This window comes from Gracilinanus agilis, chromosome 3, assembly GCF_016433145.1.
Source record: "Gracilinanus agilis isolate LMUSP501 chromosome 3, AgileGrace, whole genome shotgun sequence".
Lineage (NCBI taxonomy): Eukaryota > Metazoa > Chordata > Mammalia > Didelphimorphia > Didelphidae > Gracilinanus > Gracilinanus agilis.
The window spans coordinates 369667737-369692119 of record NC_058132.1 but is presented as its reverse complement, the minus strand read 5'-3'; the positions used below and the strand labels follow the sequence as shown (position 1 = coordinate 369692119).

General features: G+C 36.3%; 1 protein-coding gene across 1 annotated transcript in view; it reads left to right on the top strand.

Moving 5' to 3' along the window:
• CEP97 (centrosomal protein 97) overlaps window positions 1-18579 on the top strand; it is a 30341-nt gene extending 11762 nt beyond the window's left edge. The window contains exons 7-11 of the mRNA XM_044669197.1: window positions 9067-9231; window positions 10071-10204; window positions 12141-12918; window positions 15283-15358; window positions 17812-18579. Of these exons, the coding sequence (XP_044525132.1) occupies window positions 9067-9231; window positions 10071-10204; window positions 12141-12918; window positions 15283-15358; window positions 17812-18531 (1873 nt within the window). The 3' untranslated portion in view covers window positions 18532-18579. The remainder of the gene's footprint in view (window positions 1-9066; window positions 9232-10070; window positions 10205-12140; window positions 12919-15282; window positions 15359-17811) is intronic.
• The last annotated feature ends 5804 nt before the right edge of the window (window positions 18580-24383 follow it).

Below are 24383 nucleotides of genomic sequence, written 5' to 3'. Positions count from 1 at the left end.
ATTGGACAGAGACCTTGGAAATTGGAATTATTTTAATCTTTTTTTTTTACTTCAGCTATTTTTAAGGGGCACAGTTTTTTTAATTAGTGATGCAATATGGGACTTTATTTTCACATTCGGGTTTTGTATCTCTTTAAAGAAAATAGGCACATGCCTGTAATCCCAGCTACCAGGGAGGCTGAAGTTGATGGATCTTGATTTTTTTTTTAAAACCCTTAACTTCTGTGTATTGGCTCATAGGTGGAAGAGTGGTAAGGGTGGGCAATGGGGGTCAAGTGACTTGCCCAGGGTCACACAGCTGGGAAGTGTCTGAGGCCGGCTTTGAACCTATGACCTCCCGTCTCGAGGCCTAACTCTCAATCCACTGAGTTACCCAGCTACCTCTTGGATCTTGAGCTGAGGAGTTTTGAATTACAGTGGACTATGCAGAATGGGTATCCATATTTTTGTATCAGTAGTGTGAACCTCTGGGAGCAGGGGGTCACCAGATTGCTTTAGGAGGGGCAAATCTGTCCAAATCAGAAACCAGGTAGGTCAGATTTCCTGTATAGTGATCAGGTCCATGTATATATTCTCTGCAGTTCTATCCTGAGTGAGATGGGGAAATGAAATAAAAAAAAAGAAAGAAAGAGAAAAGAAAGAGAAAACAGGAACTCCAAACTCCTTATGGTTCTTCCTTAATTGCTTTTGAGTAGGCATACATTTTTTAAAACCATTTTTTTAACGTGGGTATCAAATCCCATTTTAGGATTTTTTTTGTTCTGCATATTCCAATAAAATGTTTTCCCATTTTATGTGGCAGAGGCATGTAAGGAATTCTTATAGTATATTAATAGTGTACTAGATATAGAAGACCGTTTTTCTCTGGATTTGTAAGTTTTTTACTCCACAGAGATACCTTGCCAAACTTCACTGATTCACAAGTTTTTGTGAATCATACCTAGAGACAATGCTATAGAAATAAAACTGAGCAGTCTGGAATTCCCAGTGGAAAGTCAGAACTACTCAGGTGGACTCAGGCAGAAATTTTCCTGGAGTGAGAATTAGTGATTGGACTGAGCTGGTAGAGAGGAGGGATTGGAATTGGGGCTGAGCTGGGACAGTTGGCTTAATGGTTTTACAGTGGGAGTGGGAACAGCAAAATGAGGTTGGTTGAAGTAATGAGAGGTAGGGTTTTATGTGATTAAAAAAAAAGATGAGCATTGTGGGGTAGTTTCAAAGAGAAATAGTATAAAACCTGGGAATGTTTAGAGTAACATATGTAGCTGGTATAAATAGAGTGTAGCATTTGTTGCTTTTAATCTATAGTTTTTTGTATATTGTTTCTTTTTTAAAAAATTTATATACATCTTAATTTCAGTACTATAGAGTCAAGAATACTAGAATTCAAATCCTACCTCAGATACTTATTAGCTGTGTGACCCTAGGCCAATCACTCTATGTCTCCAGGATTGATGTAAGAATCAAATGATATAATATTTGTAAAGCACTTAGCACAGTGCCCGGCGAACAATAGATGCCTTTTTCATTCTTCTTCCTACCAAGTTTAGGCAAAACCCACCTGGTAATTAGCTCCCCAAAAGTCCACAGAAGCCATTGTAACCTGTATTGTAATTGAAGTGCAGTACTATTAGGCCTAATCATCATGTATAAACTTGTTTCTTTGGATTTCTTTTTTTTTTTTCAGATTCAAATATTTTATTTTTTTAGAAAAATTTTCCATGATTACATGATTCATGCTCTTACTTTCCCCTTCACCCCCTGAGCCCCCCCCCCCCATAGCTGACGTGCATTTCCACTGGTTTTAACATGTGTGATCAGTCAAGACTCATTTACATATTATTGTTAGTTGCATTGGTGTGGTTGTTTTGAGTCTACATCCCCAATCATGTCTACCTCAACCCATGTGTTCAAGTGATTGTTTTACTTCTGTATTTCCACTCCTGCAGTTCTTCCTCTGAATGTGGGTAGTGTTCCTTTCCATAAGTCCCTCAGAATTGTCCTAGATCATTGCATTGCTGCCAGTACAGAAATCCATTACATTCGATTTTACCACAGTGTATTATTAGTCTCTGTGTACAATGTTCTTCTGGCTCTGCTCCTTTTGCTCTGCATCAATTCCTGGAGGTCTCTCCAGTTCGCCTGGAACTCCTCCAGTTTATTATTCCTTTTAGCACAATAGTATTCCATCACCCGCATATACCACAGTTTGTTCAGCCATTCCCCAATTGAAGGACATACCCTCGTTTCCCAGTTTTTTGCCACCACAAAAAGCGCAGCTATAAATATTTTCGTACAAGTCTGTTTATCTATGATCTCTTTGGGGTACAAACCCAACAATGGTATGGCTGGATCAAAGGGCAGGCATTCTTTTATAGCCCTTTGAGCATAGTTCCAAATTGCCATCTAGAATGGTTGGATCAGTTCACAACTCCACCAGCAATGCATTAATGTCCCAATTTTGCCACATCCCCTCCAGCATTCATTACTCTCTCTTTCATTTTAGCCAATCTGCTAGGTGTGAGGTGATACCTCAGAGTTGTTTTGATTTGCATTGCTTTAATTATTAGAGATTTAGAACACTTTCTCATGTACTTATTGATAGTTTTGATTTCTTTTATCTGAAAATTGCCTATTCATGTCCCTTACCCATTTATCAATTGGGAATGGCTTGATTTTTTATACAATTGATTTAGCTCCTTGTATATTTGAGTAATTAGACCTCTGTCAGAGTTTTTTGTTATAAAGATTTTTTCCCAGTTTGTTGTTTCCCTTCTGATTTTGGTTGCATTGTTTTTGTTTATACAAAACCTTTTTAATTGAATAGAATCAAAATTATTTATTTTACATTTTGTAATTTTTTTCTGACTCTTGCTTGGTTTTAAAATTTTCCCTTTCCCATAGGTCTGACAGGTGTACTATTCTATGTTCACCTAGTTTTCTTATAGTTTCCTTCTTTATATTCAAATCATTCACCCATTCTGAATTTATCTTAATGTAGGGTGTGAGATGTTGATCTAAACCTAATCTCTCCCATATTGTTTTCCAATTTTCCCAACAGTTTTTGTCAAATAGTAGATTTTTGTCCCAAAAGTTAGGCTCTTTGGGTTTATCATACACTGTCTTACTGACGTCACTTACCCCAAGTCTATTCCATTGATCCTCTCTTTGTCTCTTAGCCAGTACCATATTGTTTTGATGACTGCTGCTTTATAGTAGAGTTTGATATCTGGTACTGCTAGGCCACCTTCCTTCACATTTTTTTTCATTATTTCCCTTGATATTCTTGATCTTTTGTTCTTCCAAATGAACTTTATTATAGTTTTTTTCTAATTCAGAATTATTATAGAATTTCTAATTCTAATAAACTTTTTTCTTTGGGAAAATGCATTGAGTGCATTATAACCTTAGTGTTGGAAATTAAGGATTTCCCATCCCTACATCCATCACAAACCTTTTGCTGGCAATAAGGATGCCTCTACCTCCAAGTCTAGGTCAAGGGCTCCAACAGAACCAGAAGGTTAGGGAGCGGGGTCCTCAAAGGATTACTGGGTAAGGAATTGGTGGAGGGAGGTACTGTTTTGAAATGAAAAGTTGAATAAGGGTTAGTGAGGAGTGGAGTAGGGTTACTTTCTTTTTCCTTTTTTTTTTTTTAAACCTTTTCTCCTTTCCCTATTCCCTTCTGCCTCCCCTGTGTAAAAGGGCAAGGAAGGAGGGAACAGTGGCTTGCCTTTTCTTCCACTTTAAAACAATTTAAAAAATTTTAAATATTTTTATTCTGAACTATTATTAACAAACACTAAATAAAATAGGCATTTTACACATATGTGATAGAACAGAAAGGTGATTATACATGAAACTGCAACTATCTCTTTTTTTTTTTTAAACCTTTAACTTCTGTGTATTGGCTCCTAGGTGGAAGAGTGGTAGGCAATGGGGGTCAAGTGACTTGCCCAGGGTCACACAGCTGGGAAGTGTGTGAGGCCTGATTTGAACCTAGGACCTCCCATCTCTAGACCTGACTCAATCCACTGAGCTACCCAGCTGCCCCCTGCAACTATCTCTTATGTATAGCTTGCTTTCTTTTTTTAAGTTTGTTATAAAATCAGTCTATAGCTATCAAAGCTAACCTGGGTTTTTGACTTTCTTCTGACCTTCCCTGTGTGCTTCTCTGTCTCTTTAAAAAAAGGGTGTGTGTGTGGGGGGAATTGAGAGCCAGGCCTGGAGATGGGAGGGTTCAAATGTGGCCCATGATACTTTTTAGCTATGTGACCATAGGTAAGTGACTTAACTTCCAATTGCCTAGCTCTTACTGTTGTTCTTCTGCATTGGAACCAATATAGAGTATTGATTCTAAGATGAAAGGTAAGTTTTCCTTTTAAAAAAAAAGATGCCTCAGTGACCCTCTTTTCTTTGCCCCCTTTCCATCTACTTTCCTTCATAACTGGCTATTTTGATCAATGCTGGTTAGTAAGATGACAGCTGAAGGAGTTTTCTTTCCTCCTTATCTCTTCCAACAAGCATTCATTCCTCTTCTCCCTGCCCTTCTCTCTCTCAGAAATCTTCCTGACAACACTAGTAGATGGCAAGGAGTAGAATGAATTTAGCATTGCTTAACCAGAGGTGTCAGTAGGTAAGTGACTCATTTAAGTCCCAGACTACCTAAATTAGAAGGGAGATTTCTCTTTTTTTAAAGCAGTAGATGGTGCTCTAATAAGTGTTTAGTTTGTGTTTGAGGGAGTTTGATTATTAATTCAGTCTTGTTATTTTCAGTGTGCATGGATGATATAGTCCATTTTTGAAATGCTGGTTTTTTTCCTCTAGGGAGGATGAAAATAACATTCTCAGATCTGTGTTAACTGAGGGTTTATGGGTAGGGAATTTGAAGAGCATTTAAACCAGTTGAAGCTAAAGGGTGCTTTAAGGAAAATAGAACATAATTATGTAAAGTCCAAGTACCTGCACTTCTAAATGATTTTTGTTTGGGTTTGAATCTCTTTAAATATTCTGTATTAAACTTTGCAGTGATTGTAGTATTGTTCTGAATCTGTTTATATAGCTAGAGGCCATCATTGTGTTTTTTTTTAAGCAAACCATCCATTTTAAATCTTGAATTTGGGAATGAAAGAAGAATAATAGGGTGAATAAAATCTTCTAACCAATTTCCAAGTCTTCCCTTCAACCTCAGGTCTCAGGAGCCTGGAAGTTAATTTTTTTGATTTTGTGTGCACTCAGTTTAATTGACATTACCAAGAACATACAGGTTCTTGTAAAAAAACACTCTCCTATATAGTATTGGTAGTTTTAATTCCAGTGTATAATGAAAGTGTTCCTAGCATGGTGTTATAATAATTAAAATTGGGTGGCCAAATATGATAGTTAAAAATTTGGTTTGACAAAGATAATAATGGTTAAAAAAAAAAGAATTGTTGTGGTCGCCGTTTATAAAAACTAAAGTTAAACTATGAGTCAGTAGGCTGATTAGTAGCTTTATTTACGGCAAGGTAGAGATATTAAAGTGAGAAATATAGGAAGGAGGTAGAAAATATCACCTAGATAAAAATACTCTTAAGTCCTAATCCTAGTACCTCCAGACCATAAATGCAAATCCGAATTAGAATCTCACCAGAATCCAAAGTCCAGATCAGGAAGCTGAAATCCAAAGAACCAAAGATGCTGAAAAACTGTGAGAACCTTCAGCACACATGAGGCCAAGACTGCCAGGAATCCCACCAGAGCTCACACAGGGCTAAAGGCTGCAAAGAATGAAGAGCCAAAGAATGTGCCAAGCATGAAGAGCTCAAGAATCAAAAGAGCCATCAGCTCTTCTCTTCATATCTCAGGAATCAATCACAGCCTTTCAATTTGCAGAGAGGGGGAGGCAGTGCTTGTGGCCTGTTAGGGCGTGAACTTTCTTTGTTAGTGACTTACTAAGTGTTAAATAGGGATATTTTAAGCTTTTGATTGATTAACTTAAAATAGACAAAGGGAATAAAAAATTCCCTTTCACAGTATCTAGCACATAATAGGTGTTTCATAAATGTTTATTGATTGATGATTACAACTCTCTACCATTACAAAAACATGCATCAGTTCTTTAGTGTTCTTTAAATTTCTTTAATAGATTCAAGGGGGCAGAATGTTGGCTACATGTTTATACCTGAGACACTTGGAATAGCGAAGAGTCTCAGAATTGCTGATATGCATGCTTAGCTGAGGCTTTAAGCATAAAAAAGAGTGATAATCTGTCGACTTCACCAGAATCTGGCTGTTATTTGGAACTCTTTCTATACATTAGAGACCTCTGCTACACATACTTTAGCAATTATTCCCAAAGGAGACCTTATGATCCTGAGTTGAAATATATTGGGAATTAACCTTAGGCAACAGTGATACTTTTTCAAAGGAGTACAAAAGGCATACTCTTTGTTGTGTGTTGTCTCTTTGAACATATTTAATATATGTCAGATAATCTGTGTGTGTGGAACACTGCTGTGCAGGTCCCAAGGCCATAAAGATGCTTGTATAAGACATGGTCCCTGCACTGGTGGAGCTGGCAGTAGAAGACAAACTGGTAAATACTTCACATACTTAAGTCAATCTGGGATTTCATCAGTGCATTTACTCCTTTGATTCCACTTATCATCCCTGTGACTTCCCAGACCAAAGCACCATTCCCTAACTACCATTCTCTTAAAGTTCTTGTTTCTCTCTATTAAAATGTAAGCTCATAGAGAGCAGATCCATCTGCCCTTTGTATTTGTATTTGGCACTCAGTATAGGTACTGCCATGAGATAAGCCTTTTATAAATATTCATTCATTCAGTGATACACATCACAATCCATTTGAGCTTGGCCATCTTGTACAATGCTTGTCTAGGGCCTCCCATGAGGTTACCTCACAGGACCTGCCCCATGTGCAGTTGAGTGTCTCATTCACTTTCTCCTGACATTGTCAGGATATTGGAGCACATAAGCATCCTATCGTCTTCCTCTCACTATTTTGTCCAGGGACCCGCCTGTCTTCTTCTTGAGTCATATATTTCCTTGTCATCATCCTTTACTGAGGTTCCTGTTTTTAGCTCTGAATTATGCATTGAATCTATCTGATCATACCCATCTTGTCTTCTTCCTTTGTTCTCTTAGTGATACATATTTTTGATTCCTTGGGGATGATAGTATTCTGACTTATAGCCCCATTAGAATATCATAGAATGTTTTGCTTGGTAATACATGTAACTGAGATTGAATTGCTTGTCGGCTCCTGTAGAGAGGAGGGAAACGATATGAATCATATCACTTCAGAAAACTTATGTGGAAATTTGTTATTAAAATAAAAAATCCAAATTAAAAAAATAATATTATAGGGCCCTAGATCTAGAACGGGAAGGGACATGAGAAGGTACCTAGTCCAACCTCTTTATTTTACAGTTGAGGAAACACATGCTCCAGGAGGCTAAAAGATTTCTTTGAGGTCACATAAAGTCATCAAAAAAATGGGATTTGAACCCAGGTCCTTGGACTCTAGAGTCAGTGCTCATTCCAATACACAAGATTGTACATTATAGATACATAAAATGTACCTTGCACAGTATACCATCCTTTATGACTTAAAAAGATGGTCCTTGCTTTCTAGGAGAAATTTAGGTTTATTAAAGGAACTTTGCAATTTCCTGAAAGTTAAACCAGCCTTTTTTAAAAATGCTAAAATACAATGGAGGGTGAGCTGTGGTTTTCTTCATCATTATGCTGATAATATATTAATAAATGCTAATAATGCTGATAAATGATTCACTTAGATCTTATAATTATACTATTTTATAAATACCAAGAAAACTTTTTCACATTAGTCTTTTTTTTTTAACCCTTACCTTCTGTCTTAGAATCAATACTTTGTATTGGTTCTAAGGCAGAAGGGCAGTAAGAGCTAAGCAGTGGGGTTAAGTGACTTGTCCAGGATCACAGCTAGGAAGTGTCTGAGGCCAGATTTGAACCCAGGACCTCTCATCTCTAGCTTGGCTCTCAATCCACCGAGCCACCCAGCTGCCCCCTCACATTAGTCCTGACAGTTAACTAACCAGAACTTACATAGTTACCTCAGTTCAGCCATACCTCTGAGAACCCATTTTTCCATTCTGGAATGTAGACAAATCACAGTGAACTAAGTTAACTGTATTTTATGTTCTAGGGACCAATAAATTCACAGAGTGTATTTGTCCCTTACGCAGTTAGAAAAATTATCTTTTTCCCCCACAGTCTGTGGCAGAGTCTCTAGTGGGCAGGTGATATGCATATTGGTGTTGATGTGGACATAAACTATGCATTTTGAAAGGCTCAAGAGGACTTTTACGTCTCTGAAGTAGTTTTCAAATGAGAATAGATCTGACACAGAATACTGTATCAAAATGATAGAACTCCATCTATGTTTTGGTGCAGCATTGCCACAAAAACATCCCCAATTTTGCAATCATCTTTAATGCCTCTAATTAGTAAGACGAGTGAACCAGATAGGCCAGTTTTTAACATTTCAAAATTTATATATTTTTATTAATATATTTACAAGTCTCAGCCCCTTCCCATAGAAGGTATCATCTCAGAGATAGATGTATATATATAAATTAGTTCTTTCCTGTTTCAGTTCATTCTCTGGCGTTAGCATTCACAAGTTATTCTTTAAGTATTAAATCTGTAGCTGTGTATAATGTTTTCTTGGTTCTACTTATTTCACTGTTCATCATCCCATAGAGTTCTTTCCAAGTTTTTTTTTTTTAATTTGCCTGTATGTTGTTTCTTTTGGTGGTGCAACAGGATAGGCCAGTTTTTAAGACAGTTTGTGAATTTTATGACTAAAGAAAAGCCTACTAAGACTTTTATTATCAGAAGTTAGCTTGAAGTATATGAGTAAAAGGGTCCAGAAGCCAGAGCTTCCTTTCTGTAGTATCGCATTGCTGAAAGCATGTCTTGATGTCATAAGATGAAGATGAGGCTTGAAGAGATCAGCAGTCACAACATGCTTTAAAAGAGGACATGCCATCCTAGACTCTTCTTTATTGATTCTTTTTTCAGTTTGAAAGCTGAGTGGCTTTACAGCCAGGGCAAGGGAAGATCATATCGACCAGGTCAGCACATCCAGCTGGTCCAATATCTGGCAACTGTTTGCCCTCTTACTTCTACTCTGGGCCTCCAAACTGCAGAGGATGCCAAACTGGAGAAGATACTGAGCAAACAGAGGTGAGTGAGTAAAATTTGTGGCAGCTAGGTTCGGTGTTAGTGGTTCTAATTCCAACATACAGTGAAAGTGTTCCCAGCATAGTATCTGACAGATAATAGGTTTTAATAAATGCTTGTTGATGGATGCCTACAACAAGTATTATACCTTCCATCATTCAGGACAGCTAAGTGGCTCAGTAGATTGAGAGCCAGGCCTAGAGACTGGAGGTCCTGGGTTCAAACCTGGCCTCAGATACTTTCTAGCTGTGTGACCCTGGGCAAGTCATTTAACTCCAGATACATAGCCCTTACCATTCTTCTGCCTTGGAACTGATACTTAGTATAGAGTCTAGAAACAATCTCAGTTTTTTTTAAAAAAAGAATCCTTATTACTGTTGGGTTATAGAAGTGGTGACATTAATGTGTGGATCCGGCCACATAACTTAAGGCTCCATTGCCTTTCATTGCTGAATGAAGTCCAGTGGGAAGAGGTCCAGGTAGGCAAAGAGTGAAAGGGAGCTACGGACACACACAGACACACACATACATGCACATACTGTGTATGCATATACATGCATATCTCTATTTGTAATTAAATATATTTATAGATGTGTTTAACTACTTGCTTATGAAGACATCAGAAAACATTTAGTCATATCTTATGTAGAGATTAGGTCATTTCTGGGTAAAGCCTTAAAGGATTTTATGTATATAAATAAGTGCCTTGTGGAAAGTTCTTTCTAGCCTTTCTTTCCCAGTTTTCCAAGACAAGGATTTGAAACTTTGGAGGTGGTGGGGTGGAAGGGAGCTGCTACATGACGTATACTATAATTTAAAATTGATGTGTTATTGATTTTTAGGCTTCATCAGAGACAATTGATGTGTCAAAACCAAAATGAAGAATCTTCATCTTCAACTACTAGTGAAACTGAGATAGCCATTGCACCGGAGGCCTCAGATCCAACTTCAGGGTGCCAAATAAGCCTGGAAAGTGGTAAGATTGCCATATGCTTTTATAAAGGGTATATATGGCACCATATGTATATGTTATATATACATATATAATATACATATATATGTACATACATATATACATATATGCAGACACATATAACACACATTCATATATTTAGTTTTTATTTTGTTTTGTTTTATTTTATGTCTTAGAATAAATACTGTGTATTGGTTCCAAAGCAGAAGAGTAGTAAGGCCTAGGCAGTGGGGGTTAAGTGACATGCCCAGGGTCACACAGCTAGGAAGTGTCTGAGGCCAGATTTGAACCAGGACCTCCCTTCTCGGGGCCTGACTCTCAATCCACTGAGCCTCCCAGCTACCCCTATATTTGGTTTTTATTAAGACTGGTTTTAGAACATAGGTCAAACTTTTCTATTTAGAAATTCTTCTCAAATTTTTATTGATTGCATTTATTTTTCTGTCACCTTGATTTCCAAAACCATCTTTCTCACTTCCTTGCCCAGCAAGCTGCCCTTGTAACACGATAAAAGAAAGTGAGGAAATAAACATTCAACAGAACTAACCAATGTATCTAGAGGGGCTGTGAGAGAACAGGCACATTAATGTACTGTTGGTGGAGATGTGAATTAATTCAGCCTTTCTTGAAAGCAATTTAGAGCGGTATGCCCAAAAGTTGCTAAACTGTGCATATACTTTAATCTAGGGATACCACTACTAGGTCTGTACCTCAAAGAAATCAAAGAAAGAGGACCTTTGTATACAAAGATATTGATAGCATTTTTTTTAGTTGCAAAAAATGAAACTAAGAGGATGCACATCATTTGAGGGATACCTGAACAAATGATAGTATATGAATGTAATATTGTATTATTGTGCCATAAGAAATGATGTAAGGGACCATTTCAGTGAAAAACCTGGGAAGATTTGTATGAACTGATCCAGAGTGAAGTGAGCAGAGCAAGTAGAATAATTTATGCAGTAATAACATTGAACAAACAAATTCAAAAGCCTTAATAACCCTGATCAATGCAGTAATGGACCATGATTCCAGAGGACTGGCAATGAAGCATGCTGGTCGCTTGACAGAAAAGTCATAGACTTAGTACAAAATGAGGCTTGCATTTTTTGGACATGGCTGATGTTGGAATCTGTTTTGCTGGATAGGTGTATTTGTTATATATTTGTCATACCTCCAAGAATTTGAATGTGGCCAACTTTCCACTATCCTTCCAACTCTGGCTATTTTCTTCTCTTGCCATTTTTGTTAATTTTCTGGGTATAATGTAAAATCTCAGTGTTCTTTTATATTTTACTTATTGGTAATTTGGGATGATCATACTTATGGTTGCTTATAGTTTGCAATTCTTTTTTTGAGAACTATTTGTTTATATCTTTTGATTACTTTAAATTATTTTTAAAAGTTTTATAGCACTACCATTTTGGAATAAGAAAATAACAAATTGCTTACACATTCTGATGACTCTTATTAAGAATTATGAAGTAAAAAAATCTGAAGTCACTGGATTTTTAGAAGATATTATAATTTGAGAAGTATGGAGAATCACTGTTATTTGATAACTTACTCATTTTTGTTCTTAAGAGATTTGATGTGAATGCAGAATTCGTAGGTCAAAATAGACCCTTTAAATTCTTAGTTACTCTGTGGGAGGAGAAACAGCAGAAAAACAACTGTTCGAACACATGGGCTGATGGGGATATTATTGGGGATGAAGACACTAAACGATAACTCTAGTCCAACTATCAATAATATGGAATTAGGTCTTTATCAATGATACATGTAAAACCCAGTGGAATTGTGCATCGGCTAAGGGGGTTTTGGGGGGGTTTAGGGGAGAGGAAAAGAACATGAAATATGTAACTAGGGGAAAATATTCAAAATTAAAAAAAAATAAATTCTTATTTACTCAAATGAAACTATCTTTCTTTTTTTTTAGAACCTGTCATTCAAGTAAATTCTTGGGTTGGGGCAAGTGCCCATGAGGATCACTTATATGCTATTAAGAGCAACTTGTCAGCCTCAGTACAGACTGCAAGGTTTTCTCGAAATGACCTACACCTAGAGGATATACAGACAGATGAAGATAAACTGAACTGTAGTCTTCTCTCCTCAGAGTCTACTTTTATGCCTGTTGCCTCAGGATTGTCCCCAGTATCTCCTACTATTGAATTGAGATTACATGGTATAAACTTGGATCTGGAAGATGATGGCACCGTGATTGAATCCCTGAAAGAAATGAAAAAACCAGATGTGGACAAAGAAGTAGAAAAGGCTTTGAGGGTTTCAAAAGAGAGTTCAGTTAAACCAGAAAATAGTGAGGGGAACCCAGAGACTGATGGCAGAGTTGGAATATTGCTGCACCCTGAGCTGGTCACAGCAAGTGAAGTCTCAAGGGATTGCATTAGTCATTCCCCCAAGGCCTTTGCTGGGACAGGGGGATTCAGGCTTTCTAGCACACAGTTTGTTAATCAAGACACATTGTCTCAAATCATTTCAGAAAAACTTCCCCACAGGCTTTTACCTGAGGGATCTGTTGCTTTGGACAAAGATTCTGCCACACTTCGAAGAATGAATGAAGCTGCTACCAAGCTCCAGGCCTGCTGGAGGGGATTTCACATCAGGAACTACCACCCCCAAGCCAAAGAAGTGCGCTATGAAATCCGGCTGAGGAGGATGCAAGAGCACATTGTTTGTTTAATGGATGAAATGAGAAGGTGGGTGGGGAGTTCTGTTCTAGCTGTACCCTGCTTGTGAGTAGAGGGCTAACTGTTTCATATCACTGAGTGATCATGAAGTGTCTGAGATACAGGCTAACCTTACTGGGCACAAGAGGATTTTCATTTTGGAAACTTACTCTCAGGTCTTTTTCCGATGCCTCTTTGTGGTACGGGGATAACCTGAGTCCTGGAGCGCTATGCCAGCCTCTGTCACGCTGGAGGTGGGCCCACAGGAGACTGCATGTCTGTTAACTGAGGCCAAACCAGCTAAGTTTAAACAAACTCATTACCAGTTTGGCTATAGGGTGATACATTTCCCAGGAGCAGCAACTTGTAAGGATTAAAAATGGGGAGATTGGCCATAGATCTTAATATTTTATTGATCAGAAAGGAGAGGATGAATGCAGAGTGAGGAAACGGATCATTCCTAAAGAAAGGATCAATATATAGCCTCCATTTAACTGACTTTTGACCTATACTGGTGATGGCAAACCTATGACGTGTGTCAGCACTGATACACGTAGCCATTTGGTCACATACAGAGAAGTATGGGGCCACATGCTGAGGATGAAACATTTGCTATAGTGTAGTGTAGACACTCTGTGCACTATAAATGACAATTCTCCCTATATTAATTTACCTAATTTGGTTATTAAATACAGTTATATATTACAGTTATACTTTTTTGTTATTTAAACTATTTAAACTATAAATATCACAAAATTATGGCTGAGTTATGCTCGGTTTTTTGGTGAATTTTGACACACCTGGCTCAAAAGGTTGCCCATCACTGGTCTATACTCTTCCATAGTAGAGCCAGCCAGCCAGCCTCAGACAGCTCCAACTCGGAAGTACAAGAGTGCCAAATCTGGTCTGGCCTCAGTTTATCTAGCTGTTTCTCTGCCCACTGACTCTCACACATCAGTCCTCATGAGGTGACTGTGGCCCAGACTCCTTCCGCCTGAGTGCCCAGAGGACATCCGGCCTGCCTCCTTCCTCATTGTCCCCTACCTCAATTGCTGGCTTTTCCTGCTGACTACAGAGGGCACCAGAGCTTCAATTCTATCCTCAGGATCAAAGTCCCTTCAATAACTTCCTTCACACAAACTCATGAAGACTTACTACAAGGGCATAGCAGGGCTTGTGATCTGTGGCAACAGAGTGAAATTAGATTTCCTTGAAAAGTGTATTCATTTCTAAATGTACAAAAGAACTGTAAGGGCAGGAACTCAATCATTCATTAAACATTCGTTAAGTGCCTGCTGGGTGCCAGGTACCTGGCAAATGCTATGGACAGAGTGACTGAAATGACGTTGTCCTTGTACTAAAGGAGCTCATATTCTCTTAGAGTGAGGAGAGATGGAAATAAAAGCAGTAGGGAGTATAGGACTTTTATACAATCAGTCCCAAAACAGCAAGAGGTCAGCAGATGCTGGAGCTTTTTTCAGAAAATAAAGAGTGTTGGTTGGATCTGCTTCTGTAATACTACTACTAATAATAATGTCACATTTTAATAGAATCTTAAAGTTTGCAGGACCTTTCCTTAAGTTTTATAACTCACATGATCCATTTACTTTATAGGCAAAACAATTAAAATTTTATAGGTTTGTGTTGAATAAATATGATATTTATTAAGGCTGCTTAATTTAAAATGTAAATGCATCGACTTCTTTGTAGTTAAAGGATTCATCAAGTTTATTATACTCACCTGGGGTTGTGGATGCACTGTACCAAAATAAATATGAAAGGGCAGATGAAAATTATTGAGTATGTTAAAGTTTCTAACATATACCTATTTTTTTTTTATTAATGCTGAACAGGGAAATCTTTTAAGTAACCTTTTGTTAACTTTATTCTGTTTTTGAAAAATTTAAGGAATTTTTTTTGTTTTGACATATCACTCAATTCCCAAAAAACACCACCTCCTGGTTCCTTCCTAGTATGAATCACAGTCCACGTTTCATTAACTTTGAAGAGGTAAATTTAAAACTATATACATCATTCTTCAGCATCCATGAGTTGGAATTAAAGAATACAGAGATCCCTACTAGGACTAGTTTCTCACAATCATAGATAAAATTATTTAGTACTTTGTTTTATGCATGATATTCTGATTGTTATTGTTACTGTGTTACTGTTCCACACAGTGGTATATAGAAATGAGTAAGATCTTTATCAATTAGCTGTGATATTAGTTCATATTTGCTAAGATTTCATATAGCTATTTTACTTTCTTCTAAGGTTTATGTTTAAGATGAGATAGAGTAGAAAGATCATCACTGGACTTAGAAATTTAATTTCTTGAAACTGGTAACCAAGTTCTATGCCTTCTGTGAGTAATTTGAACATTTTGAATTGTAGATTGAAAAAAGAAAGAGATGAAGAGCATATTCAAAAGTTGGTACAGGAAGAGGCTGTCAGATTCCTTTGGAACCAGGTAAACTCTCTTCCATTGATTTGCCTCTTTATGTAAACAAAATATACATTTCTATAAGAAGAAGGAATAAGTCTAAATACTTTCCCTGGCATGTTAGCTACCCTTTGCAAAGATTAAGGATAATTGGTACTTTAATGGCCGTATACTTTTAGAAGTGGGAGTAGTGGATTAAATTAAATAAAGTGATATTTTAGTTTTACCTTATATGAAAAAAATCTTTTTTTTAATAACTTGGGAAAATGAAAATAAAATTCAAAGGTGAAGGGAAATGGTTAATAGAATTTTATGAAACTATTCTGTTAGGCAGAACAGCATTACAGGGGCAAGGTTTGCTAATAATTATATGTATTAAAGACTTTATTTCACACTTCTTAGGCCTAGATCTTTAGGCCTTTCCTGCCTTGTACTCAACATACTCCATATTTGGCCATTATCTCATACTGCTCTTATTCCTCCTATTCAGTACTATGGGCAAAAAAGTTTACTTTCTGCCCTCTAAACACTCTTCCTTTTGCTTATGCTATTCCTTATGTCTTATGTCCTTTGAGTTTCTCATCATATTTTAAGTTCAACTTAAATGCCAACCTCTCCCTGAAACCTTTAACTATTACCATTCCCTCTCCCTCCCCCTTGTCTGGAATGACTACCATTTCAGACCTCCTTCACAAAGTACTTTGTTTTATATCTTTATGATGCATTTGCCTTGTAATCCTGTGTAGTATTGTTATCTGTGTTTGGAATATTTATGAAGTATTTTATCTGAATTTTGTATTTTCTCCAGTTAGTGTGGTGTTATGGATATGATAGATATTTTCTACTATTGGATGAATGAATGTTAAAATGACACTGGTTGGGGTAGTAATTGCTTGGCATATAATTGGCACATAATAGATGTTTGTTAATTGAGGCTAATAGGTAGAATATACTTATAAGAAAAACTCCTATTATTTCCTTCCAGGAAATAGTATCCACCAAATTTAAGGGTTTTTTTTTTGTAGCATATCTAGTTAGTTTGTAGGACAGTGTTTAATTTATATTTGAGTTTAATTTGAGCTTTTTTATTTTCAAAAAACCCTTACCTTCCTATTAGAGTGAATACTAAGTATTAGTTCCAAGGCAGAAGAATGGTAAGAGCTAGGCAATGGGGGTTAAATGACTTACCCAAGGTCACACAGCTAGGAAGTGTCTGAGGTCAGATTTGAACCCAGGACCTCCTGTCTCCAGGCCTGGCTCTGTATTCACTGAGCCATCTAGTTACACCCCGATTTGAGATTTTTTTTTTTTTTAAACCCTTACCTTCGGTCTTGGAGTCAATATTGTGTATTGGCTCCGAGGCAGAAGAGTGGTAAGGGTAGGCAATGGGGGTCAAGTGACTTGCCCAGGGTCACACAGCTGGGAAGTGTCTGAGGTCAGATTTGAACCTAGGACCTCCCGTCTCTAGGCCTGCCGATTTGAGATTTTTAAAAGTGAGTGGCTACAGGATTGCTCATCCCGAGAAATATAGTGTAAGCTGCTTTGTCAGATGAATACAGGTTGACTTCTTGTTTATAGGACATCATCTGAATTATTTTCTATCCTAGAATTTTTTTTTGTGTCAAATACTGCTTGATGGTCATCCAAGACAGAATCTTTTTGTGATTGTATTTGTAGCAGGAATTTGACCTATAGACTTTTAAAAATCTTCATGTGATTTAAGAATCTAGTGGCCAAGGAGTTAACTGCAATATTTTCAGAGAATACATTTACTCTGTCATTAATTAACATTTAGGAAACTCTTTTGCCTGCCTGTACACCTAAAGTATGATTGATTATAGTTTGTATTACTTAGTACCGTTATAGTATTTTTTGCTTTTATTCCCTGGATTTATTTTATCATATTTATCTCCTACTTTTAAAAGATGTATACTATGTTTCATATAAAAAGATAAGGATAAAGACGGATGTAGAGATTGGAGATGCTGGATTCAGATAGAACCTCAGACACTTCCTAGCTGTGTGACCCTGGGCAAGTCACTTAACCCCAACCCTAGCCCTTAATGCTCTTCTGCCTTGGGACCAATACTTAGTATCAATTCTAAGATGGAAGGTAAGAGTTTCAAAAAAGAAAAGACAAGAAAGCTAATTCTAGTGACCTACTATCTCTTTGAATTAATTTTTCATTTGGTTAATCCCTGTTTTCTCACTCTTTGGGATCAAGGTGCTCATACTGTAAATATATGGCAGAAACTAGGAGTATGTTTTGCAGCCATTAAACACAGTGGATGAGGCCCTCAGAAGCACGGAGTTCACCACCTGGGTTTCACTAGTCACTGGCCTAAGTAGACACGGACACTGCTCCTTTACTGGAAAAATAGCCTCAGTGCATGCCCTCCTGGAGGTTGTTTGTGTTTTAAAGTTTGCTACATAATCACCAGCCTCTTCTTCCATAACGAGCCCTCATTCTGTGCTTGCAGGTGAGATCGCTACAAGATTGGCAGCAGACAGTGAACCAGCACCTCAGCTCTGCCTGGCAGCCTAGTGCTCCTGTGTCAAGTACCCTGTTGTCTTCCCAGTCTTCTCCCTCCTTTATCTCAAGTCAGGAGCCCTCTTCGGCCTGTGCCTCTGACTGGTTTATTTCAGATGCTGAAGCTGCTCCTGACAAAGTCCTAATTGAATTTCCAGACTCCGGCTTTCACTCTTCCCTCACAGAACAAGTTCACTTGCAGTTTTCATTTGATTCTGAAAGGAGTTCCATGGGAGGCAGTGAGAGCTCTTTAATGGGGAATTCCATTGAAACAGTTAGACATTTCAGAGAATCAGATACAGGCGATGCCAGTGAAGAGTACAATGAATGGAATAAAGAGAACTCTAATACAGCGAGCTCTAATAATGAGCAGGATAACAGTCTTCTTGAACAGTATTTAACTTCAGTTCAGCAGTTAGAAGATGCTAATGAGACGGCCGGTCTGGACGATGGCATAGAAGACAGAGGCCTTCAAATTACTTCCGTTCCAAGTTCTTGTGTCTCGTCTGACTCTGCTGTTGCTGCGGATGTACCTGATGACAAAGTTACTCCTTTGCAAGAAGAAACCAGTCAGACATCAGAGACTTGTAAATCAAATGCAGAAGTTCAAGGTCATCAGTCAGAGTGTGACTCTGCATTTCAGGTGCTCCCTGTTGGTATTGCTGTGTAGGGTGCCCAGTGCCATGGAAAACTGAGGAATTATTTAATTCATTCTAGTTTTCAGTTGTACTTATATTTTCTTTCAGGCGTGTGTGTTTTTTTGAAAACAAAACAAAACAAACAACTTCATAATTTATATAGAATTTATATTCTCAACTCTTGTTTTCCAGACTTCAAATATTGCATTGAGGCTTCATTTTGACAGCATTTTGCTAATCTTGTATATTCAAATATTGAGCTATATGATACTGAAAAATATTTTTACCGGGAACTGTATGCACTTTATTTCTTAGCAATTGAACTGTATCAAAAGAGCTTTTTCTTCTTTGAAATGTACTAAGATTATGTTTTCCTCTGAAAAGAATTAAACTAAAGCATCTTTGAATTTAGGAAATTTTATCTAAATGGTTATTGCATTATTTTAGCGAACTGTCCTTTTTGGTAAAGTGGAAAATACATTTTATCTAAAAAGAAATCAAATGCAATGGAGCAGTATATACAGAACAGTGAGGTGTTGGAAAGGAAACAAGATGGCTTTCTCACCTCCTGATGTGGCAAGAGGATTCCAGCCTTGCTTTGGTTTTCTCTGTTGGAGTCAGGGAAAAACCTTTGCCCAAATCCAGTAGGACACGATGAAGCTATGGAATTTCTTTGGTACAGATGATTAATTGCCTTAAGAAGTATCTTTAGTGAATATCAAAATATCCTTAAGAGCATGATCTTCAACAGCAAAGTGTTTCATCTAGCCCTGAAGCGCAGATGATTTAAAGGAAGCAATAATAGAAACCCTCCTCTCAGATGGGAGGAAGCAAGCAAGCACAAAGATCAATGCATCTGCATACCACTGTATGTGTTCTTGTTCTTCGCTTTAAAAACCTACCAGAATGAAGTGTATTTTTATTAACCACTCTTGACTTGTTTCCCGGCTATGTACCCTTATTAATGTTTTAAATAATGGCACCCATTTATATGGCACTTTACAATGCACTTTCTTCACATTTGTTGTGCTTTTTTATTTTGTTTTTTTATCCTCAGCATAGTGCCTTGCATGTAGTAGGGAGTTAGTAAATCCTGTTTGGGTTTGGAGATAGCAGAAATATTATTAAAGCCATTTTATTTTGTTTTGTTTGTAAGTACTTGATTAATACTTTTTATTATCACTATTACTTCACTTCCTGCTTGATTTCCTTCCCCTTTCCCCCCACCCCAATAACTCCTTCTTGTCACAAACAAGGTTGGTTGGTTGGTTATTCTTCATACTCAGAGGTCCAAAATGGCATCACTATGTTGGGGGGCAGTGTACAATATATCTAAGTATGATCGATCAGACCAATACGAGCTTGGAGGGCTCTACCACAGCTCAGGCACAGATAGTTCCCAGGACCACATCCCGCCAAATCAACACCTTAGCTATGGCTGAGAACAAAGGCTTTGCATTCATCACTCGTGCTTCTTTGAGAAGCATTAGTTCCTCTTCACATTTGGTCCTCTAAAATCCTGCTTAGTCAATTCCATACATTTATGAGAATTCTGAAGTCTTTCAAATGACATTCACTTTACAGATAAACCTTTTGGTGAAATCTGTTTTCTTTAATGATTTACCAAGGATTACATAGCTAGTAAGTATGAGAGCTACAACCTAAACCTAGGTATTCTGACTCCAAATATTTCCTTTTACCCTTACCCCATACTGCTTCATTTCCACTTAAATAGGGAATATTTTCCCCCTTCTTTGAGGGGAGTGAGGAGAAGGGAGGAATTAGTAGTCAGATTTGGTTATGGTTGTTGAAGCCCATACACAATTCTCTTTTTAATTTTGCTCTTTGGTAAGGCATGTACCGACTTGAAGATAAATACTAATTGAAGAACTTGAGCTAACTTTTTTTTTAAGGAAATATTTCCCACTTAAAGCTCTAAAAAAGTACCACAAATAATGGTGGTTAAGGTGGGAAAAACTATCTTTTGCCATTTGTTTGGTTAAAAAGTTCCCCAAATGCACAAAGAAAATATTTTTTTTTGAATGTCACAAAAAAAGATCCATAAATAAGAACAAGAATAATCTAACTATTGGGAAATGTTTTAACTGTTTGAAAGTTCATCAAAAAATGTTCTAATCTCTTTTTACTACAAGCACATAGAATTAGACCATCTATGATTCAGTTCCATTTAATAATGATTTAGTAAACCTCTACTACTGTATAAGATCCTAGGGATACAAAGCCAAAAAGGAAGCAATTCCCACTTTGACTCTTGAGTTTATATTCTGTTGGGAGATTTAATGTACCCAGGTAAATAAATACAAAGCATATAAAAATAATTTCAGGAGGGAGTACTAATAACCACGAAGGATAGCAAGGGCCTTGCATTGTAGGAGGGACCTAAATTGTGCTAGAGATTATAATTCCTAATCAGATTCCTAGGATTACAACCATTTAGAACTTTGACATTACTCAAATATTCTAAGACTTAAATTAGAAGTTAAAGACCCATTACTGGCCCCCTGTAACTCACTGGGAATCCATTCTCTAAAATTATGTAAAATAAATCTTCCAGAATGCAGCTAACCTAATATTTATGCTGGAATTTTTTTTCTGTGTTTGTGAATAAGTAGAACTCAGGTTAAGAATTCTCTGGATCCAGATTGTTTTGCTAAGGAAATTTTCTGTCTGCATTCTTTGGCTTAAATCCTAAAGTGAACATTGTAGTAAAATGTTTGTAGTTGTTAAGTGGATATATTATGTAGATTTTTTTCCCCTTTCATGACAACATGTCTTATTGATTACATGTTAAACAGTAATTGAAGCATTTTTGGGCTTTGGATAATACAACTTGTCTTTTATGGATTATTTTACATTTATTCTTAAAATGCACCCTATTTTTCTATTTTTACAATTAAGTGCCTAATTTCCTACCAGGAGTTAAAGAAAAACCACCTTGAGTTGCCCTAGTGCCAAAGTCTTCTTATTATATTAAAATTTTCCATAAAAGCTGCTAAAATTTCCTATTTTGGTATTATGTAATTAGACTATCTTATTCACACCTTTTTTTTTTCTTTTTGCTAAGTTCATTCATACACTAACATTTATCTAAATTGATTTTCTTTCTTTTGAGATGTGAATTTCATTACATAAAACTAGCCTTCAAAGGAATTTAATTTGATGAAGATTTAGCATAATGCCACATCAACTAATATTTTCATCTCTTACCTGTACTAAAGTTTAGAAGTACAAGAATATAGACACATCCCTTCCACTTTCCCCTATGGACCATTACCGTTTATCTAGCATGTAGGTGAAATTAAAATAAATTTAAAGTTAGAATGTAGGAAGTGGCTGGACCAGGCAATATATAAATCTGAGGGGTTTATAATAGTTAAAAACCAATTTATATAAAATGTGTGCTTTTAAAGTCACAGAGTATAATAGTTTGGGTTAAGAGGCTAATGTAGTTAAGGCTTAGTAGCTGGCAGAAAGGGATATGTATGGAAACTTATTCTTTGACTTTGGTGACCTTGTTTTAAAGGGTTTTAGCCATGGGTTAGGGGCAATACAACAATGTTGCTTCACTTCACTGAGCTTTTGGGATTTGGTTAAATTTTTTGAAATAAAAAAATTTGTACTTTACAGCAAGCAGTGAGTAGATAGTAGGTTTGCCTGTGTTTTTCTCTCTGTGTTTGAAAAGAAAGTTCTATCATTGAAGATAAAGTAGCTATTAAAAAAAGAAAAAACAAAAATAGAACTCTAATCTTTTTTTCCTAAGAAGCATAGTTGTATTAATTACGTATGATAAAAAAGAATGGAAACTATATAAAAAGTTTAGCAAAGGATCCTTTCTTCCACATATCAAGATTGATAATTTCATCAGCATGAGTAGGTATCCTTCTGTCATCTGAGATGTTGCACATCTTCGTAATTAGTTTCACAAATTTATGGAGCCAAAAAAAAAAAAAAAGTATCCTTCGATGGTCAGTTATGTTAGTCCTTAGATCATGTATATTGTTAGGCTGGATTAGAAACTTTTCTATCTTGAGGTTATGGCCTAGATTTTGAGAATCCAGGGTCATCTTGATACTATGATGAGATATAATCATAACTTGAGCAAAGAACATTATTTGATAATAAAAAGTGACATGTTGCTGATCAATATAAAGCGTTTCTAGAGAAATTGAATTTGATCACTTCAAACCTCAAGATTTACTGAGCCAACTAGACGTGAAAATTCAAACTTTACTAATTACAAAAAGCACGTTAGGCTAGTCAATATATATATATAAACTAGTTTGATTTTATATATTTGATTGTAAAAAGCTTCATAACATGCATGCTATAGAAAAAAAATGTAAATAGATGGCAATGCTGTTCTTGTGAATGTTCAGATAGCTTCCCCCCACCCCAATAAGGCGGATGCTATTAATCTTGTAAATTGTAGTGTCTTAAGGCAGAGTTTGTGTTGTGTGTGAAATATTTTTGTTAAAATAACAAAAACAAAAACAAAACCCTTTGTAATGGTGTGTTTCCATGTATCTGACTCTAAGTCTTATTCCCACTCTAGTCAATGTTTTTAGGAACTGAACTTAAGCAATTGTTTAATTTTTGGTGGTCCATTTTGATGATTTTCTGTGTAGTTTTATTAAATACCACAGTGCTTTCAGTTCAAGATAGTCAAGATGAACAGGAACTGTATGATCGAAAACATGAAATACTGTAACTATAGTGAAATGGATACAGTATGAAAATACAGCAGAAAATATTCCCAGGAAATGGATACAATATGAAAATAAAACATGAAAAAAAAGATTAGCAACCTATTCATAAAACAAGTGGAAAGATGATTTGCTTCTTTAATGTAAGGGTTTTTTGTTCATCTGTTTTGATGATTATATATGTAGTCGAGGTAAATTTGCTATACTGTGCTCCCTCACAGTCACTTCTAGGTAAAGTTTATGACTACTTTGCCATGGAGTTAAAGAGAAATTCTAGTCAAAAAACACATTAAAAGTAGTTTGCTTTCCAAGATGGAAACTTGTGTGCCATATTAAAAGTTCATAAATAAAGTATATGACAGTAAGAAATAAATAAATGACAATCTTGGACAGTATCCCTCTATTTAATTGTATTTTTCCAAAAACGAGGTGCTTTTTAACCTTGTATAATATTTTTAATTTTATTCAATCCATTGTTTGTAGTAGATGGTGGAATCATTCTCTGTGGTGGCTTTGTTAATCTTACAGTTCCATTTCTTTGTTTTTCAAAGGGGAAAGGTAGTGTTTTATGTATATAATAACAGTTTTAAAAATTAATTTGATTGTGGTTTATATTTAGATTTCTCTAAAGCTTGTAGAAAATATGTGGTTAAAGTGATTACAGTGTAAGTATTTTTTATGACTGCTGACTTTTAAAATTATGCTTAAATGTTTAGTTTGTATTTCTGAGGTTCTAACTTTAAATAAATTATTTGTATCTTTGCTTCAGTCCTTAATCTATTATTTTTTAAACTAGTAGTAATGGTTCTTATTCATGATTTTAATGATTAAGGGACATATTATACAAAACAAATCACACATGTAATATTGTATGGAGTGTTGTTTTTTTTCAGTGTGCTTACTTCAGCATGTTTACTAAGAATTAGTCTGGCATATGAGTTGGAGGCACAAATGGCAAATCACTCCACTATCTTTGCCAAGAAAACCCCAAATGGGGTCATGAAGAGTCAACACAATTGAAACGACTCAACAACATACAAGAATAGTCTGGCAAAATGACACTTGAGGTTTTCTCATAGTAATCGAAAAAGATATGAGGAGATAAGAATCCTGGTTTTTAAAGTTTAGATTATGTATACTCAGAAGGAATGGACACAGTT